This window comes from Pempheris klunzingeri, chromosome 1 (assembly GCF_042242105.1).
Source record: "Pempheris klunzingeri isolate RE-2024b chromosome 1, fPemKlu1.hap1, whole genome shotgun sequence".
NCBI classification, from domain to species: Eukaryota; Metazoa; Chordata; class Actinopteri; order Acropomatiformes; family Pempheridae; genus Pempheris; species Pempheris klunzingeri.
In genome coordinates, this window is record NC_092012.1 from 31,177,268 (window position 1) to 31,200,244 (window position 22,977).

The following is a 22,977-nucleotide window of genomic DNA, read 5'->3' on the forward strand; positions in this document are numbered from 1 at the left end:
AACTTGCAGCTGTGAGGGAAGGAGGGAGGGAGGAAGGGAGGGAGGGAGGAGGACACGGGGGGAGGAGGAGGAGGAACGAGGGGTAAAAAAAAAAAAAAAAATAGGAAGCTGCCAATAGTCTAAAATGAAACTCCTCCTTCGCCTGCCTCGTGTTTGTTCTCATCCGCTCATCAAAGAAATAAATGCCTCATTTTCTCTCCTGCTCTCACTGCCGGCACACTCGATCGCTCATTTCAGCTTGAATAAAAGGCTTTCACTCATCCCACTATGCATCTATCCATCCATCCATCCATCTATCCGTCCGTCCATCCATTCCTTTGCCCCCACCCATTGTGTCCATTAGGGCTAAAACATTTTGATCAAGTAAGGCCCTGGGCTGAGAATACATAAGACTCTCTCTCTCTCTCTCTCTCTCTCTCTCTGTGCCAGCCTCTGATTGACCATTAGGGCCATTGATGAATGTGGCTGTCAGAGGGCAGACAATTAAATCAAATATGAAACAAAGTCTCTCTGACGGACCCTTCTGATGGAGCAAACCAGTCTTCCGCCTCACGATTAGGCTAATAGTTACATTTTTCATACCACTCTGTGTGTACGCGTGTGTGTGTGTGCGTGTGTGTGTGTGTGTGTGTGTGCACGTGCGTACGCGCATATGTGTGTGTGCATGAAAAGTATTGCATACTGGTTTATATGCACTATAAAGTCAGTGCAGCATGTCTTCTGTGCATGCACCACTGCACACATGTAATTATATGTGCTAGAAAGTGTGTTTGTGTACTGATAGGCTGTAAGTAAGTTTTGAGATTACACTTTCTTGAGAGTTGAACAAAGTTGCAAACAAGAGAGCGCTAAGGTAAAATGGCTTACAATAAAATACTAAAGGTCATGCATAAATCATTACGAACTCACTAGAATAAATACAAATGGTAATTAGATCTCAAAGCCACATTTACCACAAGATAAAAGCTCCAAAAATGCAGGATTGTATTTGATTAACTGATTCAAAATTTGAAATTGAGCGCAAATTATCAGTCCTGTACATGATGTGATGAGAACATCCATCCACAGCGGGGGAACGTCACATAAAAGCTGAGTTCAGATCTTTATCCACGTCAAGTCTGAGGCGAAGGGGAAAAAGTGGGAAATGGTGAAAGAGATACAATGATGCAATTAAATGATGGTGTTAATAGCTAGAAGTTTGTGAGGCCAGACGTGACTTCAGCAGGCCCTTCTCTGCTCCCAGAGAGAGCGAGGGAGGGAGGGAAGGCGGGAGGGGGGGGGGGTGATTTATTGACACTTATCGGGAATGAACAGATCAAAGGCTCAGCCAGATGACAGGTGATCAATCAGGCGTCAAATCAAAGATGGCAATTGTCCATTAAAGCTCTCTTCCAGTATACACTCCCTCCCCGGGCTGTGAAATAATCTTTAGACTAGAAGAAAAGTCTTTCCCAGAAACTGAAGGGAAGAGGAGAACGAAAACAGACCAAACCCTGATGGAAACGAGGAAGGCAAATCTCGAAGAAATTTTCAAGGAAGTTACCATATTAAAAGTCCCAAAGGGACAGACAGTAATGACGAAGATTAAGCTATACAAATTGTTCTTATTTGAATATTGTAGGAGTATAATGATATTATAAGGGATAAAATATACCAGGAAATAGAATAAGGTCACTAAATTCCAACATTTCGTATCAAAACGTGTTCCAAATTCCAGCAGAATATAGTGCAGCAACAACATTTGACAGTGTCATTGCTGGGCAATCAAACACACTCTATGTTCCGGATATTATAACAGTGTTTGAATGAGAGCAGAAACAAAAATAGAGCGATGGATACTGATCATATATCCACAATGGTTTACTCATTAGAAGGGGTGTTTTAGAGCTAATCTGACTTCCCCAACAGAAATCAGCAAGCACCAAAGGCCTCTGTGACAGTCAGCTGACCCTGGGGCTCTACCGAAAACCCTCCAGAAGAGATTCTTAATTCCACAGTCGATATCTACGAGCAGAGCAGGAGGAAGAGGAGGAGGCGCCGTAAAGGAGTAAAAAGGGGTAGAGGGAGACCTACGGAGGATCAAGTTCTCTGAGGTGAGGAGAGAAAAAATAAAGAAGGGAAGGAGGAGAACGAAGAAGTCTTGTTACTTTGAGCACTCGGACACTGGCTTTCTGCAGCAGGACACATGCTCTGGTACGCGGAGGCTGACCTATGACCTTTAGGAGTGACAATAGGTTTATTGCTCTAACTGCCAGGTCGCACGTGGAAACGGCCAAACCGGCCTTTCATGACATACGTGCATTCGAAATTCTAATTGTAATTTTCAAACAATGTCAGAATCATTTTCTTTATGAGTCGTTTTTGTCTCTGAAACATCAGAAAAATGTGAAACATGCACATCACAGTTTCCCAAAGCCCCAGGTGACAAATGTCTTGTTTTGACAGCCCCGGGGGACAAATGTTCAGCCAGCAGTTCAAAACAACAAGAGGTTCAATTCAGATATACTTGTATTTGCACAAGTGGCTGCAATGCAACTGTTTGACATTATTGTTAGAAAAGTGACTCGAAAAATTATATTTGTGTCCATCCCCTAATTGACTAATCACTTTAGGTCTGCTAAAGACCACGAGGAGAATGATCTTCGTGGTGTTGAATGTGTGTATTAAAGAGGAAAGAAAAAGCAAAATGATGTTGTTGGGGGTCTTTGAAATTCTAAAAACCACAGATAAGGTGAAGTGACAGAGGTTTAGTGGTTGAGATTGCACATCAGTTGATGATGAGAGGAACTATTATGACATTATAAATATTGGGGACCTCTACTCTGTGGAGGCAAAAGTTGTGTTGAGGGCTGTGGAGCAGTGAGAGGTCCACACACTGTGCTCCATCCGAGCCCTTTCATTGTTAGTTTAGAGAACACAGCAGAGGATGTTGTTGCAGTTACATAAATGTTACTATGTGGCAGAGGGAAATATCAATGAAAAGTAACTGAATGAGCGAGGGGGGGCACAAATAGAGAGGGGGGGAGAGAGAGAGAGAGAGGAGGGGAGAGGTAGAGGTAAATTGCATGCAAACCAAAGCCAGTGCGTACCTGCGGCGCGCCGAGGCGCTTGCTGCTTCCTCCGCGGCATGTCGGCTGCGGGGGCCCGACAGGGAGTTCTTCTCTGGCCCCGGTGATCCGAGGTTGCCTGGGGGATCCTCGGAGCTTTGATACACAGTTTTCCCCCCTGGGTGCGCTCTCAGGGCTCCCACATAGATCGGGTGGGTGTGTGTAAGGAGGGGAGGGTGTGCAGTTTTCGAACACAAAAAGAAATCAGAGGAGAAAGAGCCAGTAGATGCGATGATAGTAAAAAACAAAAAATAAAAAGAAGAAGAAGGGGGGGGGGGGAAATCAACCCCCGGTTTGCTGCTCTCTCTGTCGGTCGCTCGGTCGCTGTCTCGCCCGCTCCGACTTGGATGGACGCGGTGGGAGCAGGAACAGACGGAGCTCCGCGGTAGAAAAACAGAGGAGGGAGGTTTAAAAAGCGCCTTGTGTCTCCGTGTGATCCTCTTTACTTGGCGTCGGTGGCTGCAACAGGCAAGCTTGAAGGGATAAAACCAAATGATCGCGTCAGTCAAAAGTCCGCAAACAAGGGGACAACACATCAAGAGCTGACACAACTGAAGCCCTGCGCCTCCTCTACGGTTCAACCTCTCCGCCGCTGATAGGCGTCACGTAGCTCCCTGTCTCTCTCTCTCTCTCTATCTCTCTCTCTCTCTACCCCCCTTCTCTCTCTCTATCTCCCCCTCTCCCTCTGCCTCTCTTACCCCTCTCACTCTCGTTCTGTCATTCACTGCCTCATTCCAGCCCCGTTTATATCCCAAAACGAGCGGGGCTAATCACAAGCTTTTTTGGCCGCGGTTTGAAATGTGCGTAATGCCAATCATATTGCAGATGGATCTGAAGAGAGGAGCAGCCGTGCGTGCACATGGCAGCGTAACAAAAACACACACACACACACACACACACATTCTGTATCATTCACAAGCACACACGGGCTGACAGCGTGATCTGAACGGAAACGCATACTTACTTTACGGGCTGATCCTCCGCCGCGCTATCCATGAGGTTTTCGCTTTTCCCTCCCGGTAATCACGCGCAATTCAAAGCCAAGAGGTGGACCAGCTGAAACGTGCCTAAGACCATCTCATAAAAATCCATTCGCCTTCTGGCAAGTCCTGTTGGTGGTGATCAAAAAAAGCCACATGCAGCTTTTTCAGTTTGTTATTCTCAGGACCGACAGCGGAGGAGAAAAGAGGTGGAGGAGGAGGAGGAGGAGGAGGAGGAAGAGGAGGAGGTGACGACCGGGACTGGTCGCCCACACGCTGCCCTGCCTGGCGCGGCTACGATATTTTGTCCGAGAGCGCTTTGAAAAATCCGCTGAGGGCAAGTCACACAGTTTGCATGCGTGTGCGTGGGGGCGCGTGCGCGCGCGCGCGTCCGTGTAACTGCGCACGTGTGTCTGTGTGTGCGTGAATCGATGAGATACGTGCTTGATTGGGTCTCCCTTGTTGTAATAATGTACAGGAGGAGGAGGAGGGGACGGGCTCAGGCTGCTCCCATGCATGCAGGCTGGCTGGAGCGCACGGATCAGCCGAGCTCTAGCGCCTACTGCCAAACACTTTGTTGGCCGCTGATGGTACTTTTCTCCCCCTTTTTTTTTTCTTTACGTGGCCTGATAGGAGCTATTTAAATCAGCCACGCAGCGAATCAGACGTGTCTCCCAACACTGCGCTCCGCTCTCCTTCCTGCGCCTCAAGTGACCGGAGAGGCGCAAAACCCTCACCAAGCGCTGTCCCTTTTATTGGCAATGAAAGGAATAAAGTACTTTTTTTCTCTACAGGTAAGCTCAAAATCCTCCTCAGTTGAGATGTAGATTCAAGTGTTTTCTGGAAAGATCGTTGCTCCCTTTTCTCGCAGTGTTTCACCTTACAGTGAGGGATAAAAGTTTTTGGGTTGTTGGTGAAGTGGATAAAAAATATTCTCCTGTGTTTTTCAGGCAATCCTCAGGGCGCAACGCGTGGCCTCACGGCGGCGAAAACAAAGGATAAAGGATTCTTGAGGAGGGGATGGAAGAACAAGGGAGGGCAATAGGGGTGAGTTTCCAAAGGCTGCCTTTCCCTCTCCTCCTGTCTTCCTTTGCGCCAGATGTGGTGCTGCTGCGCCTCGTCTCTCACGCTCGTCAATAGCCGGAGAAACAGCTTTCTTCGTCTGATCCGCCGAGGGAATCAGATCTTCTCAGCCTTTCCCCCCGTGTCGCTCCTCGGGTAAACCGGGGAGTCTGTCCGTTCCTCTCTCGTTCACCGGGCTCGGTGGAAGGATTGGTGATTGGTGACTCTCCGCCGATCGAGGATGTTTTCGCCCTAATCTCGCCGCGACTATGTGCGCCGCTCCACCACTGCATGCCGTTAGATCCGCCCAAGCATCTGTCCGTCTTTCCATTGGCGCATCCATCAGTGTCACACACACACACACACACACACACACACACAGCTGCCGTGCGCACATTCCTTGCGATACTACAATACCCCCTCCCACCCCACAGTGTACACTCAAACATAACACTCATTCACACTCACACAAACACACGCATCGTGCGCGCGCTCGCGGGCGACGGAGAGCTCTCCTCCACTGATTGACACAGTCCACTTTCCTAAAAGCCCGTCACACAGCGCGCTGCGTTTTTGTTGCCATTTTCACTCCCAAATAGAGCTCCGGTCGTTCTTTGCTTATTACGGCGCCAGCATTTTATTCGCCTTCCCAAATATCTACAAGAACAGAAAAAAAAAAAAAAAAAAACTCGTGCCAAGTCGCTGAATTTTGAGACATGGAAATACTTTTACTTCCTCAGCACAAGATTTTTCAAAAATATTTCTTGCTTCAGACTCAGCGGAGTTTTCGGTGCTTTGAGCTCGGATGAAAAAAAAACAAAAAAACAACATTTTAAATTTGCTCTGTAATCATGTTTATGAGTAAAACAGATATGGAATGTGTCCACTAATAACCAGGATGTCTCGGGTCAGGCGGATTCTGTGTTGTGGTCAGCAGCGAATCTCATTGCATGTATGTCACCAACTGAAACCGAGGATGTCGCTTTCCAACTTCTACAAGTCAAGAAAAAATAAAAGACTGTTTAAAATGTTTATTATTTCATAAGCATACAATCTAAAACCTGTCAAACGCACCCCACGGTGTTTCTTTGAAACATTTTAACCAGTTTAATTATTCGATAGGCCTTTCTTTCTTTCTTTCTTTCTTTCTTTTTCGTGGCACACCAGGAGAGATATCTGGTTATCTTTGTTCTTTTAAAAAAAATAAATTTGGCAAAAGTGTCCTGAACCGGGCACTCAGGACTCAGTAAAGGGGATGCAGACATACAGACATGACCCCACTATACGGTACACTATAGTAGGACGGTGTGTGGACAGAGAGAGAGAGAGAGAGAGGGAGAGAGGGAGGGGGGGGAGAAAGAGAGAGAGAGGGGGGAGACTTTGATATGTACTTTTTCCAAACGCAGGAATACAAAAATATTACCACAAAATAATTCTTCCTCGGCTTTGAAGTCGAATGACCGTTCAATTTAACGCGCCGCACAGGCTCCTGATGCGCACTGAGAGGTCCTGGGGATAAATACCTGTCTGCGGTGAACTGGCTTTAGGTTGGTAAACTTAACAGTTCGTTGTGTGCCAGGTGTGTTTGGTTAGAGCGCATTCAGTTTGATGGGAAATGTTAAACTGCGTCCTAGTTCTAGTTCTGAAGTTTTAAGAATTGTGTCCCTTTCAGTTGTCGATGTGTGAAATAAAAACACGTCGCCAAAGCACCGGTGAGACTGTGGGCATGTGTGATCCGTGGAAACAGCGCCGTGGATATTATATATATAAAGTAACACAAAGCCTGTGAGTGGGTTTTGTCAACGCCACGTGGTTAAATCAGTGCGCTTTATTTACGTGGCTATTACTTTTTCCCCTTTTGCATCAGCATTTCACGCGGACGTTTTCCCCACAGCCAGTGTTCATAGGAGGCAGAAAAAAATAAAGTCACGAGATTCGTTTGAAATGTAATATTTCTCCGTTTGACATATTGTCAGTTATTTCCAAAATGTTACGTTAAGTTATGAAGTCAGAGACGAGCAGTGTGTGTGTGTGTGTGTGTGTGTGTGTGTGTGTGGTGACAGAGAGAGAGAGAGAGAGAGAGAGAGAGATAGTTCACAACATACGTTGAGCCCACATAAAACTTTCCAAAACACTGAAATGTTGATGTAAAGCTGGACTGCACTGAGTCTTGGTACAAAAAAAGTATTTCACCATGTTTGAGAGCAGGTAGACACGTGCGTCATTTCAGAAAACAGTGCCAACATTCCAGGAACACACCGATGCATCAACCTATTTGGAATCGAAGTTGATAGTTTATGATACTTGCGGTGTGATTCTGAGTCAGGCTACCAAGTTTATTGTAAATCTGGTAACCCAGAAATATTTTCTCGTGGGTAAACAATTATTTTGAACTTTAAAATTATTGTGTGAGAGAATAAAACTCCATCTCTTCCTGATTTATTTTTATTGTATTTTTTTTTGCGAATGATGCAGAGGTGCGTTTCCTTTTTTTCAGTGGTTAAAGACAATGGTGATGTTTTTTTTTTCTTACACATACTACACGAGCAAGTCACCAATATTTAATTTGTGTTCTGCTTGTATCACACAAGAAAATTCTCCGTGACGAACTGAATAAGGTATCAAATCAGATATTGTTCATTCTTGCCAATAGGCCCATAGGATAAATCTCACAGTGTCGCTGAGTGCGTTTTCATGTTTTCCCTGAAATTCAAACTTAGTTAACTGAACTCTCTCGCCTTTGGTCTCTGACATCAGTGAGACTGATATGAACAGATTTACTTCTTCCCTCTAATATGCATCATACAGCGAAATGAATCTGTGGTGACATAATTAGAGTTCGCTGGTATTATAGGACGCGGACTCTTGCAAAGGAATATTGTGACAGCCACGTGGGTGACTCATTTTTGAGTGTTTGAGCCAAAGACTCTATTAAGGATGTGGGGGGGGGAATTGGTATGTACGTGATGAACTTCATCATAAACAATTATACTACAGATTCCACCTGGAATTAAAGAGAGAAACTGAGCTTCAGTGTGAGGACGCGCGCACACTAATGTCCAGACTCCTGTAGGCTTTACTGCCATCTATTTTGTGAAACCTCTGTTTTACGCATAAAGGTCATGTGCCGGTGTTCCCTCAGTGGGATGGAAGGTGTGTGTGTGAGTGTGTGTGTGTGTATATGTGCGCGCGTCTGTGTGTGATGAAGGACTACTGTAGTGTAGTAAAATCGGGAACTTGCCTCTGCCTTCTGCCGCTGCTGCCTTTACGCACCAGACGGACTCCAAAGCCTCTCCACGGACGCACGGCGTGATACGGTTGTGGCTCTCGCTGGAGTGACTGAGTCCAAATTCGATCCTGTCGTTTTATTATTGTTGTTATTTAGAAACGAGCAGCCAAGATAAAGTTGGGCTTGAGTGAAGTTACGAAGAGACCCCATCGACATAACGCGCGGAAAACACACACCCACAAGAATATTAAATGTTTTCTTAAGATGGAATTTTGGCGACCTTCAAGATGTAATTAATCACATGGGTGTATCATGAGAAAAACAGCTTTTTAGGTTTCATTCACACACTTTCTTCCCAGATATACAACCAGTGAAAGCGACTTTTAAAGTTCCAGTGCAATATTCTTTTAGCTGCAGGGGCTTTGCCACAGTCCAGATTAGGCTTTAGTGAATTTCCGCCCCCTCCTCATAACGCAAATAGATGCGTTCGGTTGAGTTGAAACTGGGGGAGGTTTAGAGCACAACTACTGTGATTTATCTCAGAGCTCCACCACTCTACACCCGCCGTGATTTACTCTTTTTCTCTTCCCTCTTCTTCCTCTTCATCTACGATGATCACGTTGGCTTGGAGAGGCGGCGTGGCGCACCGGCTTCATGGCACGCTGGTTTCTAGTAGACTGGATAAAGAGCCAGGGGGAGGGACAGTCAGCAGAGCAGCATGGAAAAGGCGCAGGAAAGAAAAAAAAAAAAGACAGAAACAATATGATATATTGTGTGTCTTCTAAACCCCAAACTACGGCACAGCCCCTGAATCCTTTTATACGTTCTCAGCATGACCGAACACTCAGGACAAAAAGTGGGACAGCGACTAATAAATATATGAAAGCTGATAAAACAGTGTGTAGGTGACCAAATTAGATTGCACATACAGATTCAGTGGAATATATTGCTTGAATAATATTCTTCTTAACAAATAATTTACTCTGATATTGAGTCTAAATAATTTTTCCCCAAAAAACGTTTTAAAACAGTATAAACATTTAGCCATGAATTGTCTGAGGGAAAATGCATAAAGCAGAAAAAACGTGCCAACTCTTTCTTGTACTGAGTGGTTTGTTGTTGGGAAAGATATTATTTCTCTATTAAGTTGGGCAGGCTGAAAGGAGCAGTCCAAAAGCCCCCTTTAAACCCCTCCTTTAGTTTTATATGTAGTTTTCTTTTCCTCCCAGAAATTAGTTTTTTGTCACCCTGTTTTTGATTTTCTTCCTCTCAGCCTTAGGCCGTGCCTGTGGCTGTTGGCCAAACCCTCCTGCCTCTCCCTCCTCAATTCGAGACAGACTCTTTTATTATGTAGTGTTAAGGTTTCGTCAATATCTGAATGACCTCCAAAATTTGTCTTCCCTAACAAAGACCGCTGGTGGTGGTATTCACTAAAAAAAAAACACAAAAAAACAGCCACCTATTTGCATGGAGAGAAAGAAAAAAAAGGAGGCCAGGGTTATACTCTCCTCAAATAACCTTAAAAGTTACAAACTCCCACCAAAAACAAGACAAGGCATTGACAAGAGGAGCTGAAAAAGATTGAGTAGATGCCCCCCCCTCTCTCTCTCTCTCTTTCCCTCCCCAGTGTCCTCCCCCCTCCTGCCTCTTTGGGTGTGCTGCGGAGCTAGCAGGGTTGAGAGGGCAAGTGCTGACCAGCCCTCTTTCTTTCTCTGTCTGCTGTTACTAGGTCACCACACACACACACACACACACACGCACAAACAGCCAACACAGACACACACGTACACATGCATGCACACACACCTCTCCTTGCGGTCAGTGTTGCCACCAGGGAGAGGGGTAATTTAAGCCCTGCTTGATGTAGCCTATTCATCACTGTCCCGTGGTCTGCGCTTCAAAATTAAAGTCTGATCTACAAAGTTAGAGTGAAATGAGATAAAAAAAATTGGCAGAGGTCACCGAGGGCCCGGCCAGCCAAAACACAAAGCCACGGCTCAGCTGGGCTGCCATGAGGTGCTGCTTTAATTATTTTCACTATAGTTTGTGGCTTACTTGTGATTTTTGTTTCCAGTGAACAAAGTCAAATTAGTAGAATAACTTGTTGGGAAGCCTGGCAGGTCAGCGCCAAGAAACCTGACGGGAGGACAGGTAGCTCTGACTGATGCTTCAGTAGCTATACATTTGTGTGTATTCTCTATTACAACACATTACAGACAACAAGACACAACTGCAATTAAGTAGTTTATATGATATTAGAAACTGACATGTACGCTAATATTCTGGTTAAAATGTGATAACAACAGAAATTAAATGATCACTACACTTATGTACAAACAAGCAGCTTGATCATGCAGAGTAAAAACATATGGTGGCCTATGATTGGTCTCATGGTAATTACAAATAATCACCCAGTCCTGCTTGCATCATTGTCCTAATATACAATCCTGCAAACAACATTACAAAAAAACAAAAATAGAAATAAAAAAAATTAGAAAAAGCTTGTGTGTGGTGCTGCATGTAAAGTAGTGCGGACACTAATCGTAGGTGTACAGCACAGGACAATCTACTGTGTGTAACCACATTTTACAGCTGGGGTGTCTGAGACCCAAACAGAGGTGATTTCATCTTGCAGACCTCCTGAAACATGTCATCTTTTTAAAATCGTGTTTAAAAGCAATTATTTTAAAATCGGCAGAAGTCATCGAGCATGTAGCTGATAAAACGACATTAAATGTATTTCTGAGCTGCTTGAGCTTTTTGCCCAGGGTTATGTTTTTGAGCCATTTGAGCTTTTTGCCCAGGGTGAGGACCCCAAACTGAACATTAGGATTAAAGATGCAGTGAAATGGCAATTAGAGCACCTTTAGCTTCCTTCATTTGCATTGTTGCTGGGGAGAAGGAGGACACGGGAGAAATCAGTAAATTAGACTGCAACCAAGCATAATCTTGCTGATATCTCCACATCTAAGACCGGTGATATTGCTTCTCCGGCCTCTACAGCTCACAAGCTAACGAGGCCAAGGGTTGTCTCGTGGTGCGATTTGATTGGACGAACTGAGTCATTTTTAAATAGAGATGAAATTTGAATTTTGCTTTTTTGACATATATTTTACACAAACCAAAAGATAACAGGGTAACAGAACATGGATTTTTTTTTTTTTCATTTCACCGTATCTTAAAATCAGAACCTCAAATAGGGTGTGTTAGTTATACAATAAGTCATAAACTGTAATTAGTTTCACAGGCTCAGATATTTTTAGAGGGGCTAGGTATTTCTAAGGAAATGTTTATGTCTAATATCTGATGCAAGTCTGATGAGTTACACTGTTTATCAGCATACAGTGTGACGGCACACTGCTGAGTGAGTCACTGCTTCCTCCTTACTGTGTACATGTGTGTGTTTTGTGTGCATGTGTGTGCGGAAACCACTCTGACAGCTGCAGCTCATTACAGGCACTATTACTGATGGGGACTGCTGGGGGAAATTCCTTCTTCCACAGAGCAAACCACCCTGTTTACCACACACACACACACACACACACACACACACACACACACACACACACACACAGGTCTCGTTTATTCATAAACCAGAGCTGCAACATCTGTAACTGAAACAAAAATGAAACAGAAACATTTACCAAACATTTACTCCTGAGTGAAAAATGAGGAAAAAGGAAGCCACTTTCTGTAAAGGGAGGTGACACATGTTACATCCTTCCAGTTGCTGGAGAATGAAAGACATCCCTCACCTGTGCATGAAGTATACTCCTCTACATGTAGTACACAGTAAGTTGAGTCGGTGGGTGTGCACATGAACACACACACACACACACACACACAGCCACAGGGTGAGCAAACTTAAGAGGAGATGAGATCACCGGAGCACTCTAAGCTTTGCTATATTGGCAAACAGCAGCGTCTCTCTCTCTCTTTCTCTCTCTCTCTCTCTCTCTCTCACACACACACACACATACACACACACACACACACACACACACACACACACACACACACACACACAGCCACAGAGTATACAGTGTCCAGTGACGTTAATGAGAGGGCTGAAAGCCAGACACACATGTGCTAGAGTCATTAGGGAGGACTTCATAGCTACACTTCAGGCCACTACACTCCATTACTGTACTTCATTGGTTACGCTGCTCGAAAATAGTGGTTTCTCAAAGTCAGGTTTTGGGACCACCAGGACTTCTTCCAGAGCCCCAGGGAGCTCCTCTTTAAATAAAAAAAGACCAGTTACCTGTTTTTCTTTATCTAATTTATTTGAAGCACTGTGTTTTAAGAATACAGGGATCACAATATTCTACCTTTCACAGTGCCTGCTCCTACAGAGAAACACTCAAAATTCAAACACAGCAGTGTTCATTTCAAGTCCATTGGTTATTTGTCCGCTTATTGTTTGTGGTGCAGAAGTAATGGTTGGAACAGCAGTTTAAATTGTTGTTATACTTGTAGTAATGGGTGTAGATGAGCTCTATTATGTGCCTATTTAGCATTTTGGGTAGTAAACTGAGTTCTATCTAAAGCTAGGTGCTATCATGAAAGAACATAGAGGAAGCAGGCACACAAACAGATGTTACATATTCTCTATAAACTCTACACGACTCAACCCACAAGCTAAAACTGAAAAAATTGTATACAAAATTGTATACACACATCCATGGCTTATATGGTTTATTTAATTGTAATTACATTATCAAAAATGAAATTCACATGATCAGATATCACAAAGAAACAAAAAATGTTACAATACTTCAAGATTGAAGGATAAAGCTGCCATTATTCTATATTTTCCTTATTGTAAGAGTCCACCTTTGAACGGTTTCATTTAGTTTAGAATTGGCTGAGAAATGGTCTTAATACAGCTGTAGTTTCTTTACTCAAACAGAGGTAATTAGAGGATTTGTTTGGGACTATTTTCAGCCATGGATTAATTAAGGATGCCAGGATGGTGTAAGTGGGACCAACTAACAAAAAAATACAGCAACCATGTTTGTTGTAACACAGGAAGTTGTCACCCAGTACAACGATGTAATTCATTAATGAGTTTAGATAGTTTTTAGTCAATAATGGGGCTCTATGGCATAGAAGAATAGACTAAATCATGCTTTGGCTACACAGGCAACACTTGATAGGAGGATCAGTTCACTGAGTGGTTTTGGTCTTTTCATGGGACAGTAAGAAAAAAAGAATCACACAAACCTTATCATTTATAAAAAAAACCCAAAAAACAGCTATTTCAAGTATAAAATCAGTTTAAACAGAGTCTTTCACTGATGAAGCAAAATACAAGGAACTTTTTCACACGTTGATAAGAATAAACATTATTTATACAAAAACATACAATGCAAAACCCGTCCATGAGTCAAGCTCATGCACATGAGCTGCAGAGACGAATGAGGATCTGTCACAATTTCAGTCACACTTGTTTGGATGACCAAGTTCAGACATACAGTTACATTGACGTTGGTCCCTGGGGATTCAGGTTCAGTAAAATATTCTGGTTAAAAATGAGCAGATTTGAGATTCCTCATTGGCTTTTACAGCTTGTGCAGCATGGCAGTAAATGGGAGCATCAGCAGTGTAAAGACAAGAACTAGTGGCTATCCTGTGTAATTGTAAGTGTGAGGCTTAGGCCATGAAAATCAAAAAAAATAATTCTGTCTACAAAGATTTATTATGAGCATATTCTGCCATAACCCAATAATGCCATGCTCTGTCTCTATCCTGTCATGAGCAGAGAGAGCGATAGAGAGATGGTCCACTCCATGCTGTGATGTATCTGTTGCATTAATCAGCCTCTTAAATTGGAATGGGCTGCTTTTATTAATTATGGTAGGGCCTCTCCCAGCCATCCCTCCCTCCTCATTTTGACACACCAATCACTTCTAGGAAGAAATAAAGACAGGAGAGAGAGAGAGGGAGCTTCATTACAAGCAAATTAAAAGAGAAATTGGGATGATGCAAAGGGGAAAGCAGTGAAGGAATGAAGAGGAGCATTTAAAAATCAAATCTGGAGTGACACAAGGGTGTGTAAAGGGTGGTGGATTCTTATTTACATGTCTGGCTTTAAAACATTTTTACCTACAGGCAAAATTAGTGGAAAAGTACATCTGGTGCTACTCCTGCCTGCAGATATTACATTGATAGTGTAACACCATTTCATTTCAAAATTTCCTCTTGGTAAATAGAGCGCTTCATTTTGTTTTTGCTTTTATTCCTCAACTAAACTTCCACTTAAGGCTTTGGCAAGATGTTTGTGTGCACAAATTTAATAATTTAGCATTCTTTTAATCTTTAAAACAGTTTAGGTTTTCTTGTAGATTTCCATTTCCCAAAAAAAAAGTGAGGGATGGAGATGTATGAGGAGATGTATCTGTGCCTGTACTCGTATGATCTGAGATATCCTGCCACCGTGCCACAACAGCATCAGCAGGTCAGCTTGCCTCGGCATGCCCCTTCTCATTCCCATGTCGTCAAATAGTGATGCTATGTCACGTCCCTTTGGTGTCTGATACCGATGCACAAGGCACCCTTTAGCATCTGTGTCTGCACAGTAAGATATTTGTCCTAGGCGTCATAGAGGAGAGTCAGCGGGTCACCCATTAGTGATCTTAAACACACTGGCTGCAGTATACAGGACCTTCGTTGTCAGGATAACAATAATAAACGTGTGGTTAACGCTCTGAAACACATTTTCATTAGGTTTAGATGTCACAACCACTTGGTTAAATTGAGTTGGGCTAAATGTCAACACTGACTTTTGGTTTCACATGGGACACGTACAACAGCCTTTGACCCACTCCTGCCATGTAGGCCTCATCCCTACATGGACTTTTTATTCTAGGTTGCATTTTAGTCTCATACAGATGCTAAAGTCATTATCACGTCACAAAGGGGGTGATAAAGTGTCAGTATTTAATGGACTGGGAATCAGAGCAATCTGGAAGTAACCTATTGTCTCACCAGCCTGTTTGTACTCAAACATGCACACAGCTAGAGCTGTCTGTAGGAGTTTTACAAAAACAAAAAAACACTATGTATTTTTCTTTAACCAGCAGCTACATGTTGGAACTCCATTGAAGTACAGAACAACAACAGAGACAGAAGTGTCACATGCATGATTCAGAGTCGTTATTTGCAAGCGTATGCGTGGTTTGACCGAAAACACAATGATTCATGGCAAAACAGTTTAGTAACAAATTAACTACAGACCCGTTTTGAAAAGTCAAGTGAGTGCATTGCCTGTGACATTGAAAAACACCCAGTCCAGATGTGTCCTAGCATGTACATCAGTGATGGTCAGATACAAGCACACTGTGATTTACTTGTGCAGACATGCGTGACCAGCTCGTGTATCAGACACCTGTGCATGGCACACAGAGGATACAGAACGAGCAAAAACTTTGGCCCACACTCCTGATCCGTGCACGCAGTTGATGTGTTACTGTTGCTGGTTGGCACTGACATGAGGCTAGAGGAATTCAGTGAATGCAACACATCCTGTGTATTTTTGGGCTGGATGAACGCTGAATATTGTGGGGAAATCTAACTTTCTTTCAACTTTTAGAGGATCAGATGATGTGTCTGGTCATTGCAGACATTGCAGGGGACAAATTATGGTTAGATTTTATTGGTCTTTACTAATCTCACTCATATTTGAGTGATGTATTTTTTTCATATAAATCACTACGTAACCAAATAACCTTTTGAAAAGAGAAAGGAATCTTTTGGCTCATAAAAGCACACCTCTGTTAGAAAGGCATAATCACCTGGTTCTGGACCTTTTTTGTGAATTATTTAAAGATGGTATTGGATCTTTAATGAATCACCATGATGTTCATTTTGGAACATTAACAGAGAACATTCTGCTGGCAGTTATTTGAACATCCAGTCTGAGCGAACATTGTCATTAAACTAAAACTACTGTTCATGCTGACAAAGAAAAGATGGCCCTCTGCTTTTAGACCTCTGAATTATTGAACTTCAACATTTTTTGTTTTTTTGTGTATTAAAAAACAAAAATTATTTGGGTGAATTGAGTCCATGGGTTCGTAGAGCACATACAGCTAAGGTAAACCTTCTGAGGAATGTCTCACCACCCGCATTGCCTAAAGCAAGTGAAACTTTGAAACACATTATTTAAATGAGTTTGTAACCCTGTTTAAGGTTGTAATGCTTCATTTTGATTGTAGGCAATTAGCTCTGTGATTTTTACAAACTGAGTATATGGGGACAATGAAAGCCTTTATCAGTGCAAAACTCTGCCATTGCATAGTTCAGTACACAGGACAGCTGTGAATGTTAACAACTACGGGTCAAAGGTTTGCAAGTGTGGTGTGAAACAGCAGTGGCTGTGGCTTTAACCAATATGCCTTCATTTCCTCTTCAAAACAGATATTATAGTCATTGTTGGAGCACTCATAGCAGTGACTCTGTGACTGCATTCGAAGATCTGTATAATGTTATCACGACTAATAGAACCTGTGTCTTAAGCAATAGAAATACGTTTAAAATGTAATAATCCATAGTTTTCCTTTTAGATCCAACCCACTTTGGTCTCTGGTACTTCCAAAGTGAAGACCCATAACAAACCCAGGGCCCAAGACTTGCTGGTGAAAAAGGTTTTATTTTTGAGAGGTTTTGATGGATTGGAAATATTAACATTCCCATATTATCTCTTCTAAGTTGCTGCCATTAGCAGCTTCACTATGATACAGTATATTATGATATTGCTAGCTATGCAAACATAGCACTAGATTACAGAAACACTCAGGAGACAAATGCTGTGTATTTCAGGATGTGTGTGTGGGAGCCACTCCACACTGGGGGCTTCTGTGGATACAAATCATGGGCCGATACTCTTGTCACGTCAGCCTGAGCTGAGCCCAAAGCCACTTCAACGGCACCCGGTATTTATCTTACTGTGACATTCTCCCTGCTGTTCCGCCAAAGCCTCCTCCCTCCACCCACTTTCACCCCATCGCTACCCCGCATAAGACACCTGCTAAATGGAAAGAGAGACAGATTAATTTAATGGTGATAGAGAAAGTGAAGTAGAGGAAGAGGGAGAGAAAATCAGCACACATTTGTCGGCTGTGACAATGCTGATGCTGTCTCACACACGAGGGGCCCTGACGTGACGCAAAGGGCATTTGACTCTGTTTCCAGTTTCAGGAGAACAAGCTGAGTATGTGTATCGTGGGGGGTCTGTGTCTTTTTATATTCGTGACATTTAGGTTAGAGTGTTGAATTAGCATTAGTCATAGGTTATAATAGGGTTTAAGGTTAGGATTAAGGAATGTAGAAATCAATCTGGGGAATTTTGCAAGTAGTTAGGGTTTAGGATTTGGCCTAAGATGTGTATGTGCATGTCTGTACCCTCCAAAAATGAAAAGAAAGATTGAAAGAAACATTTATTGGGATACAATTTATTATCAACATAATGAAGAATGATGAATAATGAGGAAAAACTCAGTGTTAATCCAAAAACGAACTAAAGAAGCAAAACCACAGAGACAGACAAATGGTGAGCAGTCCTTTAAGCTGGGTTTAACACGGCCTAACTCATGTGGCAGTTGTCTCGAAACATCTGTCAGTTAAAATAAGCTGTAGCATTTCATGCACTCAAACTATGTGTGTGTCTATGTGTGCGCATGCCTCATCCGCTGTCCATACCTCCCCCCCCCTCCCCTAAAATAAACTCACATTGACCTCAGGTTGAACCAACATCCATATGCTTGTCCATGCCTCTGCATGAACAGTAGACAGGATACTGTGTTAAACGCGGGCACCCTGGGGTGCAGTGGCCACAGTTTCTCCCTCTCACAAACCAGCGGTCAGGTGCCCTTGGGCCCTGCAAAGATGCTAGCTGATTTGACATCCACGTCGGGGCCACGTCTGCCTCACGCCTGCTCCACGCCTGTCTGAATTAGTGCTTCAGTGCTGGCTGAAACGGCTGACGATCTGCCCTACCTCGGGGGAGAGGTCAATACGCTCAAATGATTTTCCCTTTCTGCAGACAGTGAGTCGTCCTAGCTTTAGGATATTTAGTGACATGGAGGATTGTTGATTTTCTCGATGTGTCCCTCGCACCTCAAACGCCGGAATGTGGATTTTAATCGGTGCAAGAGATGACTGATGGTCGCAGCAATAGGAAACAGCATCCTAGACAGTAAACAGATGCTGACCAGCAGATCACCATGAAAAGGCCTCCAAGGTTTTGGACTCTCACTCTGCTGTACGTTCTGCGAAGGTCTGAGTGTGGGTCTGTGTGTGTGTGTGTGTGTGTGTGTTTGTGTGTGTGTGTGTGTGTAGTCCAAAAGAGTTTGTGAAGGCTTTCCCTCTGAAGTGTCAACCTCCCAGAGAGAGGATCAAGTGCTAAGCTGGGGACTCAGGAGCTCAGTGCCTGGTGTGTACGTGTGTGTATTTATGTGTGTGTGGGTGTGTGTTTGTGTGTGTGTCCAGCAGCCCACACTTGTGGTTTTAGGGACTGAGGAAGTGATATATCCTTTTATCTGTTACTGTGGATGAGCACAAGCCTGACCGGAGTTGGCCTCGCAAGGATAAATCCACACACTCAAAGGAGGGATCAGTGTATGTGTGTGTGTGTGTGTGTGTGTGTTTGTGTGTGTGTGTGTTTGGATGTACAAAGGTGCAGGGCCTTTTTCCTGAGGGGAGAGCGCGAGAGTTGAAAGGTCAAACACACATGTGGGGGGTGAGTGAGCAGCCTGGCAAGCGGAACAGAAACGTCATGCACACAGAAACACAGGGGTCAGTTATTGTGTGTGTGAGTGTGTGTGTGTGTGGGGGGGGGGGGACAAATGAAAAGAGACCTAAAAGATGAAAAACATTAAGACATAGAATGACTGTTTGCATAGGGCAACTATATGGTTATGTGCTGTTTCTAACACTCACTTTCAATATAAAATTCATTTTCTTTGATTTACTCACATATAACCTGGAAACATGTCAGATCACACCTGTTTAGTTTTCACTGTATTTCACACCGACCCTCATGTAAAGCATCACCGTGACCGGGTGACCTGTAACGCCCGTAACCATAAAACTTGTTTCTCTTTGGTTCTGGTTTTCATCAAGAAAAAAAACGATAATGAAAGGGAAACCAAAAATGGACCCAAAGTATTTGATCATTTTTATGTACTTTGTTCTAACATATTCACATGTTTATGAATGTTGATAATTACCTATTATGATTCTATTATTATACAGATTATCATTTCACACAATTCTGTTGTCGAAATGATTGTGAGCACGCTGTACTTTAAAACTAAATGATGGACTTAAAGAATCCTAACATGAGTGCTGCTGCTGTCTGATGCGCCCAGAGGGATTTTTCAGAGGGACTGCTTCATTTGAAAACTTTTTTGAGGACTTAAGGGATAAAACTAGTTTGAATTCCACAAGAAAATAGCAACAGACAGAAAAAAGCCTGAAGATAGATTTTTTTTTAGCTTCGTAATGATCTAATGATCCATTTGATTAATCTTATGACTAATTCTATGGCTCCTGATCCCTAGGTTGGGAACCGTTGGCTAATATATTATAAAAATACACAGATGTGTATACCTTCCTCTGGGTGTTGTGACAAACCAAAACAATGGTTGGTTTGACTAAATCTCAATTTCTCACTTTTATTTTCTGCAAAAAACAATTTTGAAATTACACATGCTGTATAGCCCCTACAATTTGAAGTTCCATTTAAGTTCTTTTCAGAACCACACAATTGGTTGTGCTGGACATGATGCAGGCCCTCAGTGGGAACAACCTCACCTCTGATCATTTATATTTTACATTAACAGCCTATGACAACAACTCCTCAAGCTGACAATAGCAGGAGCAAAAATATGGCGCACTTAAGCATGCTACCCAGAGGTGCAGAGATCAGTGAGCAGGAGCACTGTAAACCAGATCACCCTGAATCATAACGACACAAAGAGAGGTGTGGACACTTTAGACAAGCTGATTTCCTGCTACAGCTGCCAAAGAAAAACTCGACAGTGGCCACCTCTGCACTTCTTTCTGCAAGATACTGAATGTGATGACTTACACCGCTGTGGTGATCTAGAACCCAAACCCAGAGCGGCAACATGGAGATGTCCAGAGAAGAGGGGTCTTTGTATAGAGGCCAGGGCAGAAAACAAGAACCATTGACACCTTAATTATTACGTGTGTTCCAGAGATTTTAAATCTAAAAAAAAAAAAAACAGTTATGCTGTGTATAATACTTGCTGCCAATATAAAGAAAAAAATAAGTATTTAAATTTACATTTTATTTACGTTTTGAATTAAAATGCCACCAATTATGTCCTAGCTCATCTTGACCTGATGGGATACCCTTACTGGGCGTAAAATGTGAATCCTACATCAGGCTCATCATCATGCCTGATGATTGCTCAGGATGTCCTATTTTTAGCTGCATAAGTGTCATTTTAATTGTGTTTTTGCTGCCCTGATAAAATAATTTGACAAAGCAGAAAGGCAACAGTCAGCTCTGTGTTACAGACCTGTGAAAAGAAATGTTGCATGTCGTACTACTTTACACTGCTAATATTGATCATAGAAACATATAGTAACTGTGACCAAGTGGACACCATTGCTATGCACTGTATAATTATTCTATTTGACCTCTCACATCCTTTTTCTCTATTTATAAAACATTGCGAGCTCAGCCCGTCAACCTGCGCAGTGGCGATAGAAGCGTGACTTTCATTTACACTTGGGATGAGGCGATCCCCTCTGCGGGAAATAAAGATGTATGATGGACGTGATTTTACCCCCTCCTAACGTATTATACCAGGGTTTTATGTGGTTGTAGTGAGAGCCGGTGCATGTCAAGGGGCTGAGCTACCTGACAACACAGGGGAAAATGTGTTAAAAGGCAAACCGTGTTTGTCGTCGTGTTTTCACAGCTAGGATCTAAACTACAACAAGAGTCGGTGTTACCGCGAGGACAAAAGGGCGACACAGATTGGTCACAATCTCATCTCTCGCTCTCTCTGCTTCTTCTCCTTTGTTTTGCAGGTTGGTGCCGAGATTTGCAAGACCATCCATTATGATCCAGTGCATCTGACCAGAGCCGGAACCAGCAGTCTACCTGGGTATGAGAGACCACATACACACACACACACACACACACACACACACAAAACACTTAGGTGCAACGACACACACTTATCTTAAACACATCACACATCACTCATCGCTAAGTAGAAGTTTCACTCATCTCTCTTCCCTCATTCTCCTAACTGTCCATGTCATCCTTCAGTACTCCACTTTCACATCAAACATCAGGTATTCTCTCACACACACACACACGCACACACACACACACGCAGACACACACCTCTACATCAGCCATCAGTTTGTCCGAAAGACACATAAATGTACATCTTCACATTCTCACACAGACCAACTGCTTCACATCACATGTCAGATCACCCCAGATTCACACACACACACACACACAACACACACGCAATGCATCACACATCAGTTATATCTTTTATGCTGAAGGAAAGGGGGGTGTTGGCAGCAGGAGGGGCTGACAGGCGAGAAGGGGAAGTACACAGGAAGTACATTAGTTATCACTCCCATGTCTTATCCACCTTTTCACTTCTTATCACCACCCGATGTCTCAGACCCCAGCCGAACTGCTTCTCCTTCTCATCCCGACCCTTTTCCTTTTCTCTTTCTGTCTCTCTCTTTCTCACACACGCCTCTAAAAATGACTTCCATGCTCCACTTTAGTGTCGGCCCTGGGATCTAGATGACACTTGGCAAGCCGCAGAAGCCGCAAGACAACTGGATGAAATATTTAAATGAAAGACGGCAGGGGAAGAAGAGGTGAAGAAAGAAAGAGGAAAAAGAGGGAGAGAAAGGAGTACAGGACAGAGGACGAGGGAAGGAAAGAGTGACGATATTCAGATGGTGGGCAGAATGTGAAGGATTTCTTATCTTGGCAAAGAGAAGGCCGTGTGACAAGAAGTGCAGATGAATTGGCTTTCACCTTCAAAGTAGCCTGTAGAGAACTAAACCAATATAGAATTTGATCACATCGCTTTGTCTTGGAATCATCAGTAAGATTCAGTGTGTGTCAAAATGCTCTCAGCACTGTGCCAGCAGCAGCTATGAGGGCAATGAATCTAAAGCATAACCAAATGAAATGTAACTTTGTTACAGTGATTTTGTGACCTTAGAATCATAAGTTTTATGACTTTTATCTGACTAAGTACTAATTGCTAACGCTAGCACGGCAACAAGCTCAATGACAATGATAACATGCTGATTTTTAGCAGGTATAATGGTTGCTATATTCGTCGTCTTAGTTTAATGTGCTTGCATGTTAACACTTAACAGCACTAAACGCAAAGTTATTACAATCAGAAATAGAGGAAAACATGAAAGTCTGTACCAAATGTAATGGCAGTCCATATTGTCATAACAACACTACAAGAAGAGTCAGTGGGTCATCGAAGTCGTGATGAATGCCTGAGAACCGCTGGATAACTTTGACTTTGCCTAGACTAGAAGTCATCTCAGATTATATTTGAAA

At 43.0% G+C, this 22,977-nt stretch overlaps 1 protein-coding gene and 1 long non-coding RNA gene across 2 annotated transcripts in view; one reads left to right on the forward strand and one right to left on the reverse strand.

Moving 5' to 3' along the window:
• Positions 1-3,346, reverse strand: part of tshz3b (teashirt zinc finger homeobox 3b) — a 36,220-nt gene extending 32,874 nt beyond the window's left edge. The window contains exon 1 of the mRNA XM_070856456.1: positions 3,090-3,346. Within this exon, the coding sequence (XP_070712557.1) occupies positions 3,090-3,129 (40 nt within the window). The 5' untranslated portion in view covers positions 3,130-3,346. The remainder of the gene's footprint in view (positions 1-3,089) is intronic.
• A 1,704-nt stretch (positions 3,347-5,050) lies between these two features.
• Positions 5,051-22,752, forward strand: LOC139205692 (uncharacterized). Its single transcript, XR_011584466.1, has 3 exons — positions 5,051-5,134; positions 21,447-21,523; positions 22,173-22,752. It is a non-coding gene; the product is annotated as an uncharacterized lncRNA (long non-coding RNA).
• Positions 22,753-22,977: the final 225 nt, after the last annotated feature.